Source organism: Convolutriloba macropyga, chromosome 1 (genome assembly GCF_964194025.1).
Source record: "Convolutriloba macropyga chromosome 1, txConMacr16.3, whole genome shotgun sequence".
NCBI lineage: Eukaryota > Metazoa > Xenacoelomorpha > Acoela > Convolutidae > Convolutriloba > Convolutriloba macropyga.
The window spans coordinates 24,301,314-24,324,221 of NC_134468.1; the positions used below are offsets into that span (position 1 = coordinate 24,301,314).

Genomic DNA, 22,908 nt, shown 5'->3' on the forward strand with positions numbered 1-22,908 from the left:
TATAATATTTATATAAATATATTATATATATATATATATATATATATATATATATATATATAAATATTTTTATATATATATATATATATATATAAATATTTATTTATATATATATATATATATATATATATATATATATAGGACTTGGGGATGTAAAAAGAGCATGGTGACGTTTGAAAGAACAATTCCCACAAAGAAACGGCAACCGTTTTTGTCTCTTGAGACAGTTGGCTCTGCTGCAGCTGAAAAGCAATAAACGATTTGATCAGAGCAGAGGAGCTGATCACTGGAACTGGTATATCAAGTTAACAACGTTTGGGCAGTTCATGCGATGATTCCAAATGGTTTGTTTTGTCGATAAAAACAATTAATTGGTGGTTCCAAAAAATTTCAACACTACAAACAATTACACAGCTGCGAAAACGCCTGACGAACTGGTACGAGAAGGCTCATCATTGTGAGAGTACCGAATTTAACCCGTACATTGCTAGGGCGACAGAAAGAGCTCAAAGTCATCTCACTCTCAAGCGAAACCAGGCAGTTAATATCACACACAACAAGAAAACTGAACTAGTCTGAATGAAAATAAAATTAACTCTGAGAAAAAAATTATTAGCGAACTGTTTTGAAAATGACAAAGCGCATGCACATTATGCAAAAAAGTAATTTAGCTGAAGTGTGTAAAAGCAAGATTAACAGTCATGCATGTTTAGTTTCAATTCTAACCAGAAAAAAATTTTTTTGGAGCAATTAATTTTTACAAATTAGATTCAGTTTGTTTAGATCGTGTAATGACTCGAAAATTGTGGTTTAAAAACAAAAGACAACTATATGCAGTTGTGAATAACACAAATGGAGAGAAAAAAATATAGAAGCTATGGCAGAAGTTGAGATAGGTGCTAAAAAGCTAAGAATCTAAGTATTAACGATATTAGTTAATAAGAATCTAAGTACTAACGGTAATAGGTAACAGGTAATTAATGGTAATAGCCGAGAAAATCTGTACAGGTCAACAAAGTTACGGAAACGAAACGTTTATGTAACATCTTATTGAAAACTATGAGACAATGGTCGACGTCTTTTTTCAAAGAAATCACATAAAAATTACTTATTGCTGAAGTTCATATTTGAGTAATACGTCTCAACATCCCAATATATTAATCAATCGTTTTCAATGAGAACTGGCAGTGCTGAAAAGATTAGACTAAAAAACAAACAAATGTAAATAAAATTGTGTTGTGATTTAGGACTGTTAAAAAGTAAGCAATTCAGAGTTTAATATACGCCCCCTTCGGATTAATCAGCGAAACGTTTATATGTGTGCTGTAAATTATTGAAAATTAAAACGCAATTATGCTGAGCGTAAATTTAAGGCGTAATAACATAACTTATTATAGCCTTTTGTTGTGCGTAAATACACGTCGCTGATGTTCCGTATTTCTGTCTAAGATATCTCTAATTACTTCAGCGAAAATTAATTGTCTTAAACGATTTAGCTTTTAACAATATATTTATAGCTTTTTATTATGAGAAACAGATAATCGACTCTGAGATACTTTTAGACAAGTTATGCGCGCTGAGTAGTTGCTGTAAAATATTTCTTACGTTGATTTTGAAATTTCAATTTTCCAATACCATCCATAATTTACCAAAACAAAAGTGATCAAACTGCTAAAAGAAATAGTTGGTTAACGACATGAAATGGACGACTTTCAGCAGTCTTATGAATGACTTGGTTGAAATCGAACTCCAACCTAATTGCTGCATTCGCCTAGACAGAGGATCTTCATATTACCTTAATGCGAAAAGAAGTTCGTCAAAAAGCATCCTCGGAACTTGGCGACAGGGTTTCAGCAGAGTACCGGCATAAACATTGAATGCAGGCCCAAGAACGAGAAACGACACCTGCTGAAAGTAAGAAACAAAAACCAATTGTGGTGGTATGACGTTGGAATCTGCCATTATGAAGCTGATGTCACAAAATTGCAAAAAATTTAAAGGACTTGGAGAAGGACAAAGAACGTGATGACGTTCGAAAGAACAATTCCCATTAATAAACGGCAACCGTTTTGAGTCTCTTGAGACAGTTGTTCCTGCTGTAGCTGAAAAGTGATAAACGAGCAGAGGAGCTGATCAGATTTGATCAGATCAGAGGAGCTGATCACTGGAACTGGTATATCAGGTTAACAACGTTCGGAGACGCAGTTCAAGCGATGATCCTAATTGATCTGTTGTGTCGATAAAAACAATTAGTGGTTCCAAAAAAATTCAACCCTACAAACATTTTCACTGAGCTGCGAAAACGTCTGACGAGCTGGTACGAGAAAGCACATCTTTGTGACAGTACTGAAGTTAACCCGTTTACTGCTGGGTTGACAAAAAGATTAATTCAGAGCTCAATGTCATTTCACTATAAAGCGAAACCAGGGAGTCATTATCACACTTAACAATAAAACTGAATTAGTGTGAACAAAGAAATCAACTTTCAATGTCTGCGGAAAAAGTTATTAGTGACCTCTTTTCAAAATGGCAAAGAACTTGCACATTATGCAAAAGAAAGTAATTTAGCTGAAGTGTGTAAAAGCAAGCTTAACAGTCATGCATGTTTAGTCAACTCTAACCAGTACAAAAACATTTTTTTTGGAGCAATCAATTTTTACCAATTTATAGATTTAGACAGTTTAGATCATGTAATGACTCAAAAATTGTGGTTTAAAAGCTAAAGAGCACTCTATGCACTTGTGAATAACACAAAAGGAGAGAAAAAATAATGAAGCTATGAGAGAAGATGAGATAAGTGCTAAAGAACTAAACAATATAGGTTTTAACGGTTATAGGTAATAAGGATCTAAATACTGGCTGTAATAGATAATAGGTAATTAACGGTAATAGGTGGTAAAATCTCGACAGGTGAACAAAGTTACGGAAACGTTTATGTAATATCTTATTAAAAACTATAAAACAATGGTCCACATCATTTTTCAAAGAAGTCACAATAAGTTTGAGCATCGCCAAAAGTTCCTATTTGAGTAACACGTCTCAACCTTCCTATATGTTTATCAATCGTTTATAATAAAAACTGGCAGTGCTGAAAAACTTCGACTCAAAAAGAAACAAATGTAAATAAAATTAAATGTGATATAGGACTGTTCAAAAATAAGCAATTCAAAATTTAATATACGCCCGCTCAGCGAGAGGTATATATGTGTGCTGTAAATTGTTGGAAATTCAAACGCAATAATGCTGAGCGTAAATTTAAGTCGTAACAAAATAACTTATTGTAGCCTTTTGTTGTGAGTAAATACACTTCGCTGATGTTCCATATTTCTGTCTAAGATATCTCTAATTACTTCAGCGAAAATCAATTGTGTTAAACGATTTAGCTTTCAACACTACTTTTATAGCTTTTTACTATGAGAAACAGATTATCGACTTTGAGATACTTTTTGACAAGTTATGGGCGCTGAGAAGTAGTTGCTGTAAAATTCTTTTTACGTTGATTTTGAAATTTCAAATTTCCAATACCATCCATAATTTACCAAAACAAAAGTGATCAAACTGCTAAAAGAACTAGTTGGTTATCGACATGAAATGGACGACTTTCAGCAGTTTTATGAATGACTTGGCTAAAATCGAACTCCAACCTAATTGCTGCATTTGCCTAGACAGAGGATCTTCATATTACCTTAATGGGAAAAGAAGTTCTTCAAAAAGCATCCTCGGAACTTGGCGACAGTGTTTCAGCAGAGTACCGGCATAAACATTGAAGGCAGGCCCAAGAACGAGAAACGACACCTGCTGAAAGTAAGAAACAAAAACCAATTGCGGTGGTATGACGTTGGAATCTGCCATTATGAAGCTGATGTCACAAAATTGCAAAAAATTTAAAGGACTTGGAGAAGGACAAAGAACGTAATGACGTTCGAAAGAACAATTCCCATAAATAAACGGCAACCGTTTTGAGTCTTTTGAGACAATTGTTTCTGCTGTAGCTGAAAAGCGATAAACGAGCAGAGGAGCTGATCAGATTTGATCAGATCTGAGGAACTGGTATATCAGGTTAACAACGTTCGGAGACGCAGTTCAAGCGATGATCCTAATTGATCTGTTTTGTCGATAAAAACAATTAGTGGTTCCAAAAAAATTCAACACTACAAACATTTTCACTGAGCTGCGAAAACGTCTGACGAGCTGGTACGAGAAAGCACATCATTGTGACAGTAGTGAAGTTAACCCGTACACTGCTAGGGCGATAGAAAGAGCAAATCAGAGCTCAATGCTATCTCACTCTCAAGCGAAACCAGGCAGTCAATATCACACTTAACAGAAAAATTGAATTAGTCTGAATAAAGAAAAATTTGACTCTCAATTTCTGAGGAAAAAACTAATAGCGAACTGTTTTCAAACTGACAAAGCGCATGCACATTATGCAAAAAAGTAATTTAGCTGAAGTGTGTAAAAGCAAGCTTAACAGTCATGCAAGTTTATCTTCAATTCTAACCATTAAAAAAACATCTTTTTTGGAGCAATTAATTTTTACCAATTAGATTCAGACTGTTTACATCAAATAATGACTAAAAAACTTTTTTTAAAACTAAAGACAACTATATGCAGTTGTGAATAACACAGATGGAGAGAAAAAAATAATGAAGCTCTGCGAGAAGTTGAGATAAGTGCTAAAGAGCTAAAGAATCTAAGTATTAACAGTAATAGGTAATAAGAACCTAATTACTAACGGTAATAGGTAAAATGTAATTAACGATAAGTGGCGAGAAAATCTCGACAGGTGAACAAAGTTACTGAAACGTTTATGTAACATCTTATTGAAAACTCTAAGACATTGGTCGACATATTTTTTCAAAGAAGTCACAATAAGTTTACACATCGCCGAAAATTCATATTTGAGTAACACGTCTCAACCTACCTATATGTTAATCAATCGTTTATAATGAGAACTGGCACTGCTGATGAGCTTAGACTCAAAATCAAACAAATGTAAACAAAATTGTGTTGTGATTTAGGACTGTTAAAAAGTAAGCTGTTCAGAGTTCAGTATACGCCCCCTTCGAATTAATCAGTGAGAAGTTTATATGTGTGCTGTAAATTAGTGAAAATTAAAACGCATTTATGCTGAGCGTAAATTTAAGTCGTAATAAAATAAATTATTATAGCCTTTTGTTGTGAGTAAATACACGTCGCTGATGTTCCGTATTTCTGTCTAAGATATCCCTAATTACATGAGCGAAAATTAATTGTCTTAAATGATTTAGCTTTTAACATTATATTTAGAGTTTTTTACTATGAGAAACAGATAACCGACTTTGAGATTCTTAATGACAAGTTATGGGCCTGAGAAGTAATTGCTGTAAAAATTCTTCTACGTTGATTTTGAAAACACAAATTTCCATTACTATCCATAATTTACCAAAACAAAAGTGATCGAATAGCTAAAGGAAAGAGTTAGTTAACGACTTGAACGATTTTCAGCAGTTTTATGTATCACGGCTAAAATCGAACTCCAATATTTTGCTGCATTTGCCTTGACAAAGGATCTTCATTTTACCCTAATGGGATTATTGCACTGTCGCCGTGAATACACTTCAATTTTTTTGCAGCCTGTGATGTCCCTGTTTATAGAGTATGAAGGGTAATATGAAGGGTAATAATGATGATAAAAGACTGTGATATATTTGTATCTATTTTCTGCAACTGATGTTATCTCAATGGAAGTTTAAATTACTTTATTTCAATTCCTCATTTTCAATAAATCATTTCAATAAAGGATTGTAAATAAAGGACTGTAAAGGAACGCGTATTCCCATGCAGTTCACATTGCCATCGAAAAGTTTCGTGATGTTTTTTTTATTATTTCTCGTTTCGATTACAGCTGTTGCACAACTTAATCGCACTCTCGCCGTTTTTTGCACTCTCTGTTGTCCCTGTTTATAGACTAATAATGATGATAGAAGACTGTGATACACTTGTTTTTCTTTTGCAACTGAAATTATCTCAATGGGAGTTTGAACCACTTTATTTCAATTTCTCATTAGCAACGTCGCTTATCAAAAGCCGCTAGAGGAATTGGACAGATGTCCCGATTGGCAACAGGCTGACAGTTTCTCTATGCCACAATAATTCTTCCGAGGTGTGCTATTTTTCGGAGCTCGGAGCGCCTACATTTTTGGAGCCCCGTCAAATTATTGTGAATAAGAAACAAAATAACCCCGTCGATTTCCACCAAATTTTATTGCTGTGTTGATTTTTTCTCTCAAATCTTTTACATAACAAATTTTCACAGATCCTCAGCACCGATCGCATTTTGGATTTTTCTTCGGAGAATAAATTTGAATTACGCTTTTGGAGCAAAACATAGGAGTCAATGTACAGTGATATTCAGTTAATAACAACTTTTTCAGGTTTGAATCCCGCCTTTTTAAATCAGAATCAATTTCTTCTAAAAAAGAAGCATTTTTGTTGAATTTTTGCCACATGTCTCCTGTAATTTTTAATCTTAAGAGGCGTGTCCGTTTGTAGCTTTTTCTGTCATCTTTTGAAAACCGTTAACTTTGCTGTCAAAACGTTTAGTTCTATACTTTCAAAATAAAATTCCAGGTATACTCTGTGTGTCTGTATCTCAATTTTTCCCTTTTGTTGACTGCATCTCATTTCAATTCACAGAAAAAGAAAGGTCTTAATCGTATGAAAGCCTAATTTTCGTTTTTTCTCTTCTCTGTCGCAATTGAAAACATATCAGTTAAAGGATTGTCAATGAACGCGTATTCCCATGCAGTTCTCATTACCATCGAAAAAATATGAGAAATTTTTTTATTATTTCTCCTTTCGATTACAATAGTGGTACAACTTTATTGCACTCTCGCGGTGATTACACTTCAACATTTTGCACTCTCTGTTGACCCTGTTTATATAAAAAAAAGTTGATAGTATGAAAATCTAATTCTCTTTTTTTTCTCTTCTGTGTTGCAATTGAAAATATTTAAAATAAAGGATTGTAAAGGAACGCGTATTCCCATGCAGTTCTCATTGCCATCGAAAAGTTTCGATAATGTTTTTTATTAATTCTCGTTTCGATTACAGCTGTTGCACAACTTAATCGCAATCTCGCCGTGATTCACTTGGAGTTTTTTGCACTCTCTGTTGTCCCTGTTTATAGACTAATAATGATGATAGAAGACTGTGATAAACATTTTTTATGCATTTGAAATTATCTCAATGGGAGTTTGAACCACTTTATTTCAATTTCTCATTAGCAACGTCGCTTATCAAAAGCCGCTAGAGGAATTGGACAGATGTCCCGATTGGCAACAGGCTGACAGTTTCTCTATGCCACAATAATTCTTCCGAGGTGTGCTATTTTTCGGAGCTCGGAGCGCCTACATTTTTGGAGGCCAGTCAAATGATTGTGGATAAGAAACAAAATAACCCCGTCAATTTCCACCAACTTTTATTGCTGTGTTCATTTTTTTTTTCAAATATTTACTTAACAAATTTTCAAAGAGCCTCAACACTGATCAGTTTTTGGATTTTTCTTCGGAGAATAAATTTGAAATACGCTTTTAGAGCAAACCGTAATAGTCAATTTAATTGTCCAGGAGTAAAATACAGTTATTGAAAACTATTTCAGGTTTGAATCACCCCTTTTAAAATCCGAATCAGTTTTCGCTAAAAAAGAACACATTTTTGCCAATTTTTTTGTTACATGTCTCCTGTAAAACTCTTTTTTTCTACAAAGAAGTGTCCGTTTGTAGATTTTCTGTATATTATTTAAAAAAAAACGTTTATTTCCCTGTCAAAACCTTTAATTCTAAATCTTAGAAAGAAAAAATTCCATGTATACTCTGTGTGTGTCTCAATTTTTTTCTTATTATGCTGCATCTAATTTCAATTCAAAAAAGAAGAGCTCTGGCTCGTATGAAAACCCATTTCTTGTTTTTTCTCTTCTCACTTGCAATTGAAAACATATAAGTGAAAGGTTTGTCAATGAACGCGTTTTATCATGCATTTCTCATTGCCGTCGAAAAGTTATGATAATGTTTTTTATCACCTCTCCTTTCGATAACAACAGTTGTACATATTTATTGCACTCTCGCCGTGATTACACTTCGAGTTTTTTGCACCCTTTGTTGGTCTGTTTATAGAGTAGTACTGATTATAGAAGACTGTGATATACTTGATTTTATTTTATGCAACTGATGCTATCTCAATGGGAGTTTGAACTACTTTATTTCAATTTCTCATCAACAACGTTGCTTAACAAGAGCCGCTACTGGAAATGGAGAGAGGTCCTGATTGGCATCAGGCTAACAGTTTCTCCATGTCACAATTTTTATCGAGGTGTCCTACTTTTCGCATCTCGGAGCGCCTACTTTTTTGGGATCCCAGTCAAATGATTTTGAATAAAAAACAAAATAATTCCGTCGAGTTCCAACAAAGCTTATTGCTGTGTCGATTTTTCTCAAATCGTTTACAAAACAAGTTTTTACAGATCACTCAAAACCCATCGCTTTTTTAAATTTTTTCGAAAAATAAGTTAGAAATACGCTATTGTAGCAAAACATAGGAGTCAATGTTCTTTTCCAGGAGTAAAATACCGTTAATAAAAACTATTTCAGGTTCGAATCACCCCCTTTTAATTCAGCATCAATTTCTGCTAAAAAAGATGCATTTTTGTTGAATTTTTTGTCACATGTCTCAAGTAATTTTTTTAACAGAGGCGTGTCCTTTTGCAACTTTCCTGTAGTTGTTTTTGGAAAAACGTTAATTTCGCTGTCAAAACGTTTAATTCTAAAGCTTAAAAAAATTCCATGTATACTCTGTGTGTGTGTGCCTCAAATTTTCCTTTTTTTCGGCTTCAATTAATTTCAATTCACAGAGGAAGGTCTTGCTCGTATGAAAACCAATTTCTTGTTTTTTCTCTTCTCAGTCGCAATTGAAAACATATAAGTGAAAGGATTGTCAACGAACGCGTTCTACCTAACGTTTCTCAGTGCCATCGAGAAGCTAAGATAATGAGAAATTTTAGTCACCTCTCATTTCGATTACAACAGCTCATTTCTCATCAGCTACGTCGCTCAACAAGAGCCACGAAAGGGATGTGGTGAGATATCCCGATTGGCAACAGACTGACATTTTATCTACGCCAAATCATTTTATCCGAGGTGTGCTACTTTTCGGAGCTCTGAGGGCCTAGGTTTTTGAAGTCGAGTCAAATGATTTTGGTTAAAAATCAAAATAACCCCGTCGAAGTCCACCAAATCTTATAGCTGTTTTGATTTTTTTCTGTCAAATTGTTGATCTCACAAAACGCATCGCTTCTGGAAAAAAATATTTTGAAAAAAAACAACTGAAAAATATGCATTTGGAGCAAAAATAGTGGTCAATGTACTTGTCTTGGAGTAAAATACAGTTACTGACAACTTTTCCAGGTTCTAATCATCTTTTTTTTAAAATCAGGATCTGTTGTTGAAAGGGGGAGCCAGCTAGACTCAAGCCATTAATTAGAACTATTCTGCGCCTAAAAAGTGGAATTTTTTAAAACTTTTCCCTTTCTAGAACTTTTCAATCACAACCCTTAGTCTCATTTTTTTAAAATTGCTTTATAAATTTAGAAACGCTTTGAACAAGTGAAAACAAAACTTTTGCTATCTTATTCAAAATCTGACACGTTACTTAATGTCTTAATCGAAAATTTTTATCTTCTCTTGTTTTATTGATTATGATCAAAGTTGCATTTAGTTTCCGGTTATTGACAATCATCATTCTCGAGGTGATGAAAATGCTGAAACTTCTTTCAAAATTTTTGCAGAAATTGTTCAATTGTTTTCTGCTGCCAGTTAATCTTCAACAATGGGCCCCATTTAGCGAAGAAAACTCGTTTCCTAATAAATTTTATATATCAGTTTCTGAACAAAATTGCACATATTTTTAGCTAAGAATTTTCTAGGAAAGTTTTGATTTGTAGGTTAGAATCTATTTAACTGTAAAAATTGAAAACTTCCAGCTCAGCAACTGCTTATTATTGTGAAATTCAAAAAAAGGAGTTGAATTTTATTAATTTGTTTTAGGTTTTAGTTCTTAAGTAATCAGAAAAAATTTTAAGACTTCAATCTACCCGGAAACAGATGCCATTAGATCAGCACCTTTGAAAATTTGGGTCTTTCCCGTTATAGCCCCCAATGAAATTGTAGCCCACCCACATTATGGTATGTTTAACATGATTGGGGGGCTATAGGTTATCTGGCCACTAAGCTGGGGGGTTTATAATGGGAAAGACCCCAAGTTTTTTTGTTTTCAGTTTCTAGTTTTAAAATTTTCTTTTACTGAACTTTTTTTCTTTTCTTTTATCGCATCAATTGGGCCAATTTTGAAGGTCTCACTTTTGTTTCCCTTTTTCAGTTTCTTCAGATTGCCTCAATTTTGTCCTCGATATAATTACCCGATCATGAAGTTTTCAGCGTTAGGTTGACTATCACTTCTGTTTTTTTCATATCTGTATAAGCGTTCTATTCAACCGTTCGTTCTCCTCAGAATTTATGAAAATGTTTGATTGGGAAGCTATCCTTTTTAGATAGGTGGTCTAAAAAAAATACACAACTGCTTTAAATTATTAGGTGATCAAAAGATTTTAATCAATTAATTTGGCTAAATGCGTGTTATTAGGTAGTTGAGTTCATTGATGGTTCAGTCGTAGGATAGTTGAGTTATCGGACAATTTTTAAATCTACGTCTGTAACTGAAGTTCATTAGACTACTGTTTTTTACACCCATTGTCAATAATTTCAATTTAGTCTGAACGATACCCCAAGAATCATTTTACCTTTGCCCGGTACTCTAAGTATTTGTTAGAACAAAATCTTTGTCGCCCGAGGGACGTAGTGCCCTGATACGAGGGCGATTGAGCACTCGTGCTGGGCATGAGGCCCGAGGGTTACTAAGATTTTGTTCTAACGTATTTAGAGAACCAAAGGATACTAAAAGGTTGAATTTCATTTCAAAATGAAGTTAAGAGTAACCTTATTCCGATTAAGAAAATTATACAGGAGTTGAAATAAACCAAAAGTCTCCGTCTCCGATAGTCTCCGTTTTACAACTCAGTCTAATTCTTTTGCCCTAACCTTAGTGTCTATATATGTTTAGAGCAAAAAAATTAGACTTTCGCTTCTGTAAGTCCAAACAAAACTTTCTGCCTCGAAGTTTTAGTGACCGATGAAATCGTACTCCAATCAATTTGAAAATCTATGTGAATTCCCAGCCGGTTTTTAAATTCACAATCATTCATATTTAAGAACAGCTCAAAAATTTCAAATTTAATTTTTTTTCTATGATATCAGCAATAACGGCACTCAAACAAAAAAGCAATCCGACACGTGTGAATGCCATTGCTGCATAACTTATTCAACGGTTGGATGATAGTGTAACAAAAAGATTCAGGTGAGTCATATATTTTGTTTAGTTTGTGATTCTTTTCAAGTTGTGCCCCCCACAGCTTGGTGGGCGCATTCTCTTTGCACCTTCCAGACGCATGTGCCACATTTTTGCATAATGGTTTACTCTGTAATGTCAGGTGCTCTGTGACTAAGGGTGCCTAACGTACTGAGGGGCAAAAAATGAAAAGATCCTAGTTTGTTTTCTAATGTTTCTATAGTTCATAGCTTGGTAGTTAAGTTTGTTGGTCGTTCCTATTAACTCAATGCCTCCACATAAGTCAAAAATTGAACCCGTTTTTGTCGGTGACAATTTGCGCATAACTTTTTTGCGCATAAAGGCCTAGAGATTTTAAGATTGAATTGTATGTCAAATTTTGTAGGTTCTGATTTAAAATTTAGGTTCAAGCCCCTGCTTACAATTCAATTATTGGCCTTTCATTCTGCGCTTCGAGCATACACTTTTGAACGAAGTTTTCTATTAGGCAAAACCTAACCTAGAAATTGTTCAGGAAACTCTATTAAAAATCGAGCCGAGTTCACGCAGATAACTTTATTCTAGATTTTAAATAATAGCAATAAGCAGGGTTGATATATTGGTGACAGCTGTGCCTAATACCGATCAATTCCGAAAAATCAGAATTTCTTTTAAAAAATGTCTTGGAATGACATCGTTGATTTAGAATATATTTATCAACTTTTTCTGGAGTTTAAAGTCAAAGTTGCAGAAGATCTTAATTTAACTTCGCCTAGCCTCCAAACAAAACTTCGAGTACTTTTCAGGTTTCTTGGTTGAATATATCTTTAAAAATTAAGCACAAAGCATCGGACAGTTGGTTAGGGACCATACTCGAAACGAACAATTCCATTTCTTTGGAAAATGGCCACAGCGTGTCATTTTCATCATGCATGGGGCATATAAAATCTATGACATAAATGGACCCAATGTATGGGATTCATTTTTCCTCACGCATCTTAAATTTTCTGTACTCCTCTTAACCACTCTAACAGATTCTGTGGCCGTCATCAGTGCTTTATGAGAGTCTTTTTCGGCAAAATTTACTCAATTCGATCAGTTAATTATTTTGAAAAACTGGATTGCACCTCGTAAAAAAGCAGCGGCGATCCCTAAGTGGATGGTGATGGTACTCTACTGTGCACTAACAAAAAAGATAAGATTTGTTCTTAAGGTTGAGCTCGTGCAATAAAATATTATCTTTCACTGAGCGATGATACTAGAAGTGGTAACAAAACTCGTAGGAGTACTTTTGATAAACAATATTTAGAACATCCCAAACTTTTCCGAGAAGCGCATAGAAAACGAACTCAGGTAGAGGCTAAATTATTTTCTGAGTTCTTGACAGATATAAAATTTGTAGCTCAAAAAGTATATTCTGATAACTGAAGAAACTGGAGAACATCTTGTGATGCAAAACATTAAAAAATAGTCCTTAGGACTAAGATCTACTGATAGACTAAACAATGGAAGGATTTCGATGATGAACAAGTGGGCTATCAGTTAAATTAACTAATTGCAACCAAGTAGATCATAAATGCCAAACAAATGAAACACAGAGACAAACTTTCTCGAAATCATCTTATCTCTATGGAGAAGCAATACAAAACCAATCAAAGAACGATACTGGTTCTTTGCCAGCTATATTCCGCCAAAAATCTTACTTGGCTTCCAAATTCCTCTCGTTAACCCACCGTTGATCGAAGCGCTTATTTTAATAACGATATTGGCTTTTAGCAGTGCTACCATATGGGGCACACTAAAAGCTATGACACAAATGGACACAAGGTATGGGATGCAGTCCATCATCACGCATTTAAATGTTGGATTATCCTCTTAACAACTCTAACAGATTGTGGGGCAGTCATCAGTGACATACGAGAGTCAACTCAGGCGAGAACGGATTCTTCGTCCGGGTGCTTTGGGTCAATTGGCATACAAATCACCTCCGTAAATGGAGTGCCGCTCTACTTTGTGGGAAAATCTATTTTATTATGTAAATGGTGTCAAGGTAGCAAAAAGTTTTCGGATTTTTCTATGTGCCTGTTGGCGTACGCGTCCCAATAGTTTTTGGACTTTTGCGTCAGCTAGATGTTAACAGAGGAATTATTGAATTTGTAAGTCCGTCCATTACAACGTCGAGTGGGCCGAACAGATGTTCAATATACGTTGTAATACTAAAATGCTTCCTCGAAGAAGCAGACATCTTGCTTTATGAAAGCCTATGTGGCGCCCAATTTCAACCCAAATCCCACCCACGTCACTGGGACCTACAACATGTATTAATTTCGTGGACTTGGTTGAGCTATTACGAGACCATAGTGAAATTTACTTTATTGCACCATACAGAATCTCGGCGCTGAAAAAGATAAGTGGTTACCACAAACTTCTCTAAAGTCCGCAATCAGAAATCATAAAGAGTTGGTTCTTTACATTTAGTTGGGTTTGTGACTCCCAAACAGGCTGCTGCCTTAGAGTGAGAATGCAGCGTCTTCGCTGTTCAAAAACATTTGCAAAGACTGATTCAAGAGTTGTGGTAGACTGTAATAGAGAATGGACAAATCTTAACAGAAATGAAACACCTGAAAGCCGATAACGACATCCTCAGAAAAAGCGCGGAAGTACTACGAGCATGAATTTGCAACAAATTGAAATTTGTCAAACAGAATACACTTTGGATGAGGGGAAAAAGCAACGCAGAACTACGGCAGGATTTGAAAGACGCGAAATAAGAAGAAGAGAAACTTCGGATAGAAAATAACAGACTAAGGAAGGAAAGAAAAGAGCAAAACAGGTGTCGTCAGGCAGAAACCCTGCCAAAAACAAAAGGCAGTTAGAACTGCTCAAACTAAATTGACAGTATCTACTCCGCATTATTTAGTGCGGAAAAGCCAGAAAGTAGAACACAATCGTCGCCGTGCTCCTCCGAAGAACACTGTGCGAAAGAAAAATCAATAGATTTCGATAACTCTTTAATCATTCCTTCAATTATTTTTCAAACCCGTTGTTACTGTTAATCTAATTGCATATCCCTCTTATAATTACAAGTACTGGTGTACAATTTGGCATTAATTTGAGGCGTCTTCCTCGGTGCACGTGGACAAGCTCTTTCTGAACACGGAGAGATGTAACAACAAAACATTCAAGTGAGTCATGCATTTGTTTAATTTATTGCTTATTGCTTTATGCCTTATTTCTTGGCATTTTGTAGTTCGCTGGGCGCTCTTATTAATTCAATGTCTTCAATGAAGTTAGAGTGGACGTGTTTTGGTAACACTTAGCGGAAATCCTTCGACGTGAAGAACTTTCAAACGGAATTGTTTGTAAAACTTTGTCATTGTTCTGATAACAAACTTAGCGTAAAGCCTGTCCTTAAAATTCAATTATTTGACTTTGCGAAAACTAAGATAAAACAAGTTAAGCGAACTAAATGGTCTATTTGTTAAAAATTTGCTAGAAACTTTCACTAACTCTATTTAATAGGACCTAGCCGAGCTCACGCAGATAAAATTATTTGTTTTGAACAATAGTAGTAACGGGTAGGGTTGCCAGCATAGGACTTCAAAACTCAAAGAAGTCAAATGAGAAATCAACAGTGTCAAAAATGGAGGGTAGGCAAAAAGGAGACCAAACAGCAAGTAACCAAGAAACTCTGCTTCCAGAGCAGTTTCGTTGAGCTAATAAATTATATACCATTGGATATCAGCAACTTCTGACTTAAATGTATGTTGACTTCACGCCTTAAACTGTGCTTTTTATTATACGCATCAATTTTTAGAGTTATAAATCTGCTCTAAAATCTGGATCTCTTCCGTGTGTGTGAACCCCCGCTTAGTGTGCGCATATTATTAGCACCCCCAGACGCACGTTCCAGATTTTTACATAATGCTTCACCATGTAACGGCACGTGCTCTGTAACTGGGGGCACATAACGTACCTGGGGGAACAAACAGAAAAGATCCAATTATCTATATGAATGCCTCACTTAATGCCAAATTCTAGGTCCCGGCCAACGTCAAAAACTGAGATGTCTATAATAAATCGATGCTTGAGCATTTCAACTTTAGGATCTTTTCCGTTTGACCCCCCCCCCCCAGCTTAGTGGGCGCATATTATTTGCGCCCCCCAGACGCACGAGCCATATTTTTACATAATGATTTACTAACACGTGCTCTGTAACTGGGGGGCGCATAACGTACTGGGGGGCACAAATGAAAAAGATCCCAATCTTATTTCAAAAAATAATTAAATCTCAGACTTTGACAAATTTCGCATTCATTGCAAGGTTAGTTTTAAGCAAAATAATTTTTTAAGATGCAAGCATGCAAAATTAGTCATCATGCCAATACATAACCGTCAATCTACCAAAACCGGCTCGAAAAATCGTTTAAATTGAACTCAAGGGCCAGCAGTAAATAAACATCAAACGAAAATGAAAAACATCTGCAAGATCGAAAATTTTGTGAAGAAGATCACCAATACAATTAAGTTCTTACATTATAAAAAATCTTGTAATAATAATGCTCCTCTTTGAGTAATAAAAAGACCGATAGGTCCAAGTTAATTGCTAAACATTTTAATTCGGAGTAATTAACAAATGAACCGCAATTATTTTGCGATGGAAGAGCCATTATTTAGCCTCCATCTTCTTGCTTTTAAATGATCAGTGCAATATCGTTCCCTCTTGCAAACCCCACAAAGTATTCATTACAATATTCGTTTTTAAAGCAGTACCGGTACGGAGCTTTGTGCCAAATGCTGAATAAAAAACATACCCGGCTAAAGTTGAAAGAGTTGCTCTCGAACAACTAGTGGGAGCTCAAATTTATTGCAGCCTGCTTCAGTTGGGGGGAGAGAGTAACTAAAATGACTCAGGGAGCTTAAAATGACGTTAGAAGTTAAGATGACGTAAGGGTCATTAGAGGTTATCATATACCACTATCATCACTAAAAAAAAGTTAAATAAAGCATACTCCAATTTCAGCTCACCTTTCATTTGACTTTTAGTAGTGAACTGCCTCCACTTGTGTTCACCTGCTGACACGTGAAAAAGAGCGAAATTTAATTTACGCAAAACGATGAAGTAAAGGGCGTAAAAGTCATTCGAAGTCAAAACGGTCAAGCAAAGTCTGCATTAAAAACGTTGCCAGTAGAGTACCGGAAACGACTCAAAGAGTAGTGCAATATAATCTCTAAACCAGAAGTATTAAGAGAAAGAGCCGGTGTTTGTCCTATATCGGAAACATCAGAAAGAAAATCAGGATCTATTATGTTTTGGCCCCCAGCTTAGTGAGCATAAATTTTTTATGACCCCCAGGCGCACGTGCTATTTTCTTACATATAACGTGCTATATAACATATAATTTGTAATTGGGGTTCATAAAAAAACACTGGGGGGGAACAGAATAGATCCAAACATTATATGCCTAATAGAACTAGTGTTTTGAAAAAACCACACCCATCTTTGTTTGTGGGAATGGGCTAGTGGTGATGGAGGGGGTAGCCTGGTGAAGAGGAGGTAGGTATGTAGTGGCGGCGGGTAGGTAAGTGGAGGCGGTTAGCTAGTTGAGGGGAGGTAGTTATGTACGGGGGGGGGGTAGGTAGATGGCGAACGGTAGGTATGTGTGGCGAGGTATGTAGTTGGGGAAGTGGTGGGGGCGGGGGTAGGTAGGTGGGTTCGTAGATAGATGGCGAGTTCTGCAATTGGGAAAGGAGGGACTGTTATGGGAAGAAAAATTCTCATAATGACCGTCTCACCTTGAGTATCACCAGCAGTTCCTAATTTCTATGTATAAGTACTTGAGCTACTATTAAAGTCCTATGTACGAAAACAAGTCAACGCTCTAAAACAGCAGCGAAAGTTCGAAAACAAAAGTCAAAATTTCAAGTCGTGAACAAACTTGCGTCCGCTTTAAAAAAACCTTTAGAATCTCATTACTCCTCTTAGAGTCGTAAAATAATCCAATTATGCGCACTTTTCATTTGACTTCCAGTAGTGATCTACCGCCATTTGAGTTCAGCTGCTGAAAAATGTAAATGATAGCGAAATCTAAATCACGCAAAACGAAAAATTCAAGGGCGTAAAAATCACTCGACAAAGTCAAAACAGTCAAGCAAAAATTTTGCATAAGATCAACTCGTTTACAATAATTGCTTCAAACTTTGTTTGAGAGCAATTTATATCTTTCTTAGAATAATTTGTTCTTAACGCATACCTATTTGGCGGTATTTACAAGGCTCCCTTTAACTTTGCGATCTTACTATCAAACTACATTGCACAAAACGATTCACTCAATACGCTGAATTCTGTTGAAAAATAAATTCAGATATGCGTGACCAAACATCAAATTGCTTATCCACAGAAAAACAAAGGGTAAATATTACAACTTAGACCCAGCCTTTATACTAATTCTGAGCTTCAGGCTGATTTAGCCCTCACTGTCTAGGCGATCTTTTCAAAACTAACCAAGCGACGCAGCTATTTTTTCACTGCTTTGAAAGATGAAAAACTAAAACTGAATTCGGAAAATAATTAAGATGTAAAACCACTTTCATTTACAAAACAATATGGAAGAAATCACATTTCGATCCAAGCATGAACAAGTTAGAAATACCGAAGTTATCTTCAATACTGAAGATAGGGTTACAGTTACAAGTTTCGTTGTGCTCCGTTTGAGCAAGATTCAGGTAACTTTTCACAGAATTAACATTAATACAGTCTTGTTCAACCCCCAATCGCATACTGCATGAACTCATATTGCATTCAACGGATGAAGGAGTTACACTCAAAAAGCCTGTTCTGCAGATCGGACACAGTATTACAGTTTCATCAACGTTCATCAAAGCAACATCTACATATGAGCTTTCTTGAGAGTCGAAGTAATTCTGCTCAGCTTGTGAAAGGATCTCAAGTTTCATATCTTCTACAATTGGTGCCAAATCTTCGTAAAGCGACTCAATTTCGAACTCATCCATAGCAGAGAATTTTTCCTGGTCAGCAAGGACCAAATTTCTGATGTCCAAAAAACTGTTTTCATCGTCATCTTCATCGAAAGCTTCCAAACTATTTGAAACATTTCGTCTTAAGTTGGTGGCTTTCAATCTGTCCTCTTTGTATCGACTGAGGAGCTCATTGCGAAGTGATTTCCGAATTTTGTCAATGTTATCTGCGCTTTTACACTGCGAAGGCTTTACAACTGATCGTTTCATCATTTTTCTCCAATAATCACAAGCTCATAGCTGGTACTGAAAGTAATGCCAAATTTCAGCTTTACATTCAATAGGATATTTCTAAACATTTATGGCAAAACGTTCGCAAGTTAGGCTATACCATGTTATTGATGATCAAGTAGTTTCGTGTAGTTATTCTGTTCTATTTTTTCTTCAAAACGAGGGACAAATTAAAATTCTTGTTTGAGATTTGAAACGAAATACAGAATTATCCAAATTGTGAATCAAAACAACAGAATGATATCGCAGTATGAAATATAATTTACTCATCATTTATCGAAACTAGGTCCATTTATCAAATCATAGAATGGAAGTAACGAATTCGAGAGAAGATCAGTCTACGCTAAAAACTACTACAACAGATATAACAGATAAAAACACGTCTGTTTTATTTATCTTGTAATTATGAACAAAATTAATTCAATTTACAAATTTAAAATTAGGTCGAATCTCAAAGCGGTTTTGTTGCGAACTCATGGCCACATTAAGGCCAAGCGAATGACTTAGTTTATAAGAAGCGAGGTATGGTCTAGAACACCACATTCATTCACAGCTTTTCAGCATTCAATAATAAACCCATAACCAGGAAGTAAACAAAAATAAACCCACGAGCATGAAAAGAACAAAAATTAAGTCTTTTGAGCATGATTAACGGTAAAATTTGGCTGATCATTCACACTGTATGCAACATTTCAGTTACTATAAAGTATCTATCAAACATGCATAGGTCAAAGTTACAAGGCATCTGTTAATGTTAAAGGCATGTCTGCAATGTTCTTTTGTAGGGTAACGATCATCATAATCTCCATATTCACCTGGTGTACAGAGTAAACGCAATAGGCATGGTAGTTTTAGAGACGAAAGCATCTACACGAGATAAAAGCACCAGTTGAAGAAGAAAGTAGACTATTGTACAAATGTGATCCGAGCAAAAGATGAGCGAGAGAAACCACTAAGTGTTATAATGAACGATATGTGCATGGCCGACGCACCACGTGAGGAGAAGCATTCAAGGATCTGTCTCCTTTCCCCATCATCAATATTCTTTCATTAATCTATGTGAACAAATTATCTGCCTTTCGCCTTTATAATAGTTATCATAGACTAATAGGAGGTAGAACTATCCATTACTATGTCTCTGTACTATAATTCAAGAAGTGATATCGCTTGCGATTGGAAACAGTTCCGCATTCAAGTTATAGAAAAGAAAAGCTTTTCATCAATTGTTGCAATGAAGTGAGCCTCAAATAAACACCGATTAATAACAGCTAAAGAGCGGCAGTAAATAAGCAAACGAGTGATCATAGTTTTCGTCCAACTTGAGAGAAACTTTCTATTGATGCTAAAAGTTTTTGTACAAATATTTGACCCTTTACTTCAGCATTAAGTATCCAGACAAAGTTCGAAAGCAGATTTGAAAGACAATGTTTTTCCGGGTAGGTTCAATTAACCCATTCCCAAAGTCTCTTTAATGTTCATAACTGAATTCGTGACCAAGTTTTTAGTCCACGTCTCCTGTGTGTCCATTTTCATCAGATGAATTTTGTTGATCAGAAAACACCGACTCCTAAAGCACACCTAAATTCTCCACAAAAAATAACTAGAAAGCTCTATATCAGACTACCGCTTTTCAAGTAGTCTACCGCTGTCGACTTATTAGTGGATTGACATGAGGCTGAGTGCAAACCATTGACAACGAGCATCAGAAACCACTAACCTAATGTGGTTAATTTTCAAGCGCGTGTGTAATTCTAACTAAAAGTCCGATTTCACACAGGTATTGATCCCTTATTAAACTTTTGAGATAGCGGACAGCATTTCGTTAAAATCGGTCACTAAAATCACGCTCTTTTGAAAATTAAGGATATTACATAACCCGCAGATTGCCGGAAAATAGCCGCCGTTGATTCCCACAACCAAGATTGGCATTGAAAGAAGAGAAATAAAAATTAAAAAAGATTTTTGTACACAAACAATTTTAAAGTGAAAACTATTTTTAATAGCCGCATAGCGATAGCTGGGGCTATTATTGGTCTTCTCTTGGTTTTCTTATTTAGTCGTCGCGATTTTTGTTACGACCATATGACGTCACAACCACTTCAAATCTGCTTTTTGTTCATTCGTTCATGCAATTTCAACTGAAGTGCGTGTGTGACGTCATTTTTCGCTCTTAGTGAAGCGAGTTTTTTTGTTCATTCGCGTGATTAAATTTTAGGTCACACTTGACTTACCTCTCTCAAAGATGACTTCCTTCCTCACTTTGAAAATGACTTTTATTTACTTTAATTCAAAGAGATAACGTCAAATGGGTGTGTGTCACTCTAAATAAAGATTATTTGAGAGCAGCTAATCGAAGAAGCAAAAACTTATACAGATTTTTAATCAAAATATAACATATCGGCCTTCAATGAAAAGACGAATTTTTTTGGTCTGTCTGCTGTTTTTTTAGACGGCAGATCTACGAAGCTATTGCGGCTATTTTCTGGCAATCTGCCAGCTATGTTTAAGTCATTTTGGAGCTGAACATACTCCTGTTTCGTAGTGAGATGATACAGGGGCTAGTATCAATACCAATAAGCATTAGAGATGGTAACTAAGAACAAAGTTCGAGTAACGGGCATCTAAAATTGGGCTTTCGGGGTTCATACCGTTTCTATTTCTGACTTCGTTTATTGATACTGACTCTGTTCATTTTCAATTGCTTTGCTGAGCAACTCATGTCTAAAAACACTTTTAGCAGAATGAGAGAATAGTGAAACTAGCCTAGAGTCAACAAGATTTCACCCAAAATGTTGAACAAGCTATGAACTAAGGCAAAGCGGAAACATTTTGGTCCGTAAAAAACATTTTGCGCAGCAAAAAAACATAGCAGTAAAAGTCCTGAAATACAATCCAAAGAATTGAATGAAAAACAGAACTATTGTACATGACCAGCAGATCAATCGAAAAATTCCAGCCAAAAATACGATTTAAAAAGTTCAGAGCTAAAATAATCAAACAAACTACAATAATTGCTAAAACTGTTGGAGCTTTTCGTTAAAATCGGTCACTAAAATCACGCTCTTTTGAAATTTAAGGATATTACATAACCCGCAGATTGCCGGAAAATAGCCGCCGTTGATTCCCACAACCAAGATTGGCATTGAAAGAAGAGAAATAATAATTAAAAAAGATTTTTGTACACAAACAATTTTAAAGTGAAAACTATTTTTAATAGCCGCATAGCGATAGCTGGGGCTATTATTGGTCTTCTCTTGGTTTTCTTATTTAGTCGTCGCGATTTTTGTTACGACCATATGACGTCACAACCACTTCAAATCTGCTTTTTGTTCATTCGTTCATGCAATTTCAACTGAAGTGCGTGTGTGACGTCATTTGTCGCTCTTAGTGAAGCGAGTTTTTTTGTTCATTCGCGTGATTAAATTTTAGGTCACACTTGACTTACCTCTCTCAAAAATGACTTCCTTCCTCACTTTGAAAATGACTTTTATTTACTTTAATTCAAAGAGATAACGTCAAATGGGTGTGTGTCACTCTAAATAAAGATTATTTGAGAGCAGCTAATCGAAGAAGCAAAAACTTATACAGATTTTTAATCAAAATATAACATATCGGCCTTCAATGAAAAGACGAATTTCTTTGGTCTGTCTGCTGTTTTTTTAGACGGCAGATCTACGAAGCTATTGCGGCTATTCTCTGGCAATCTGCCAGCTATGTTTATGTCATTTTGGAGCTGAACATACTCCTGTTTCGTAGTGAGATGATACAGGGGCTATTATCAATACCAATAAGCATTAGAGATGGTAACTAAGAACAAAGTTCGAGTAACGGGCATCTAAAATTGGGCTTTCGGGGTTCATACCGTTTCTATTTCTGATTTCGTTTATTGATACTGACTCTGTTCATTTTCAATTGCTTTGCTGAGCAACTCATGTCTAAAAACAATTTTAGCAGAATGAGAGAATAGTGAAACTAGCCAAGAGTCAACAAGATTTCACCCAAAATGTTGAACAAGCTATGAACTAAGGCAAAGCGGAAACATTTTGGTCCGTAAAAAACATTTTACGCAGCAAAAAAACATATCAGTAAATGTCCTGAAATACAATCCAAAGAATTGAATGAAAAACAGAACTATTGTACATGACCAGCAGATCAATCGAAAAATTCCAGCCAAAAATACGATTTAAAAAGTTCAGAGCTAAAATAATCAAGCAAACTACA

The 22,908-nt window shown here is 35.5% G+C and overlaps 2 protein-coding genes across 4 annotated transcripts in view; both read right to left on the reverse strand.

Moving 5' to 3' along the window:
* Window positions 1-17,959: 17,959 nt before the first annotated feature.
* LOC142336972 (RPA-interacting protein B-like) lies at window positions 17,960-18,789 on the reverse strand. The gene has a single exon (XM_075385974.1). It carries the CDS (start codon window positions 18,667-18,669, stop codon window positions 18,013-18,015), a length of 657 nt encoding a protein of 218 aa, XP_075242089.1. The 5' UTR covers window positions 18,670-18,789; the 3' UTR covers window positions 17,960-18,012.
* A 64-nt stretch (window positions 18,790-18,853) lies between these two features.
* Window positions 18,854-22,908, reverse strand: part of LOC142336950 (uncharacterized) — a 62,739-nt gene continuing 58,684 nt past the window's right edge. For all 3 annotated transcript variants that reach the window (XM_075385947.1, XM_075385962.1, XM_075385955.1), the window contains one exon: window positions 18,854-20,254. In XM_075385947.1, the coding sequence (XP_075242062.1) occupies window positions 20,189-20,254 (66 nt within the window). In that variant the 3' untranslated portion in view covers window positions 18,854-20,188. The remainder of the gene's footprint in view (window positions 20,255-22,908) is intronic.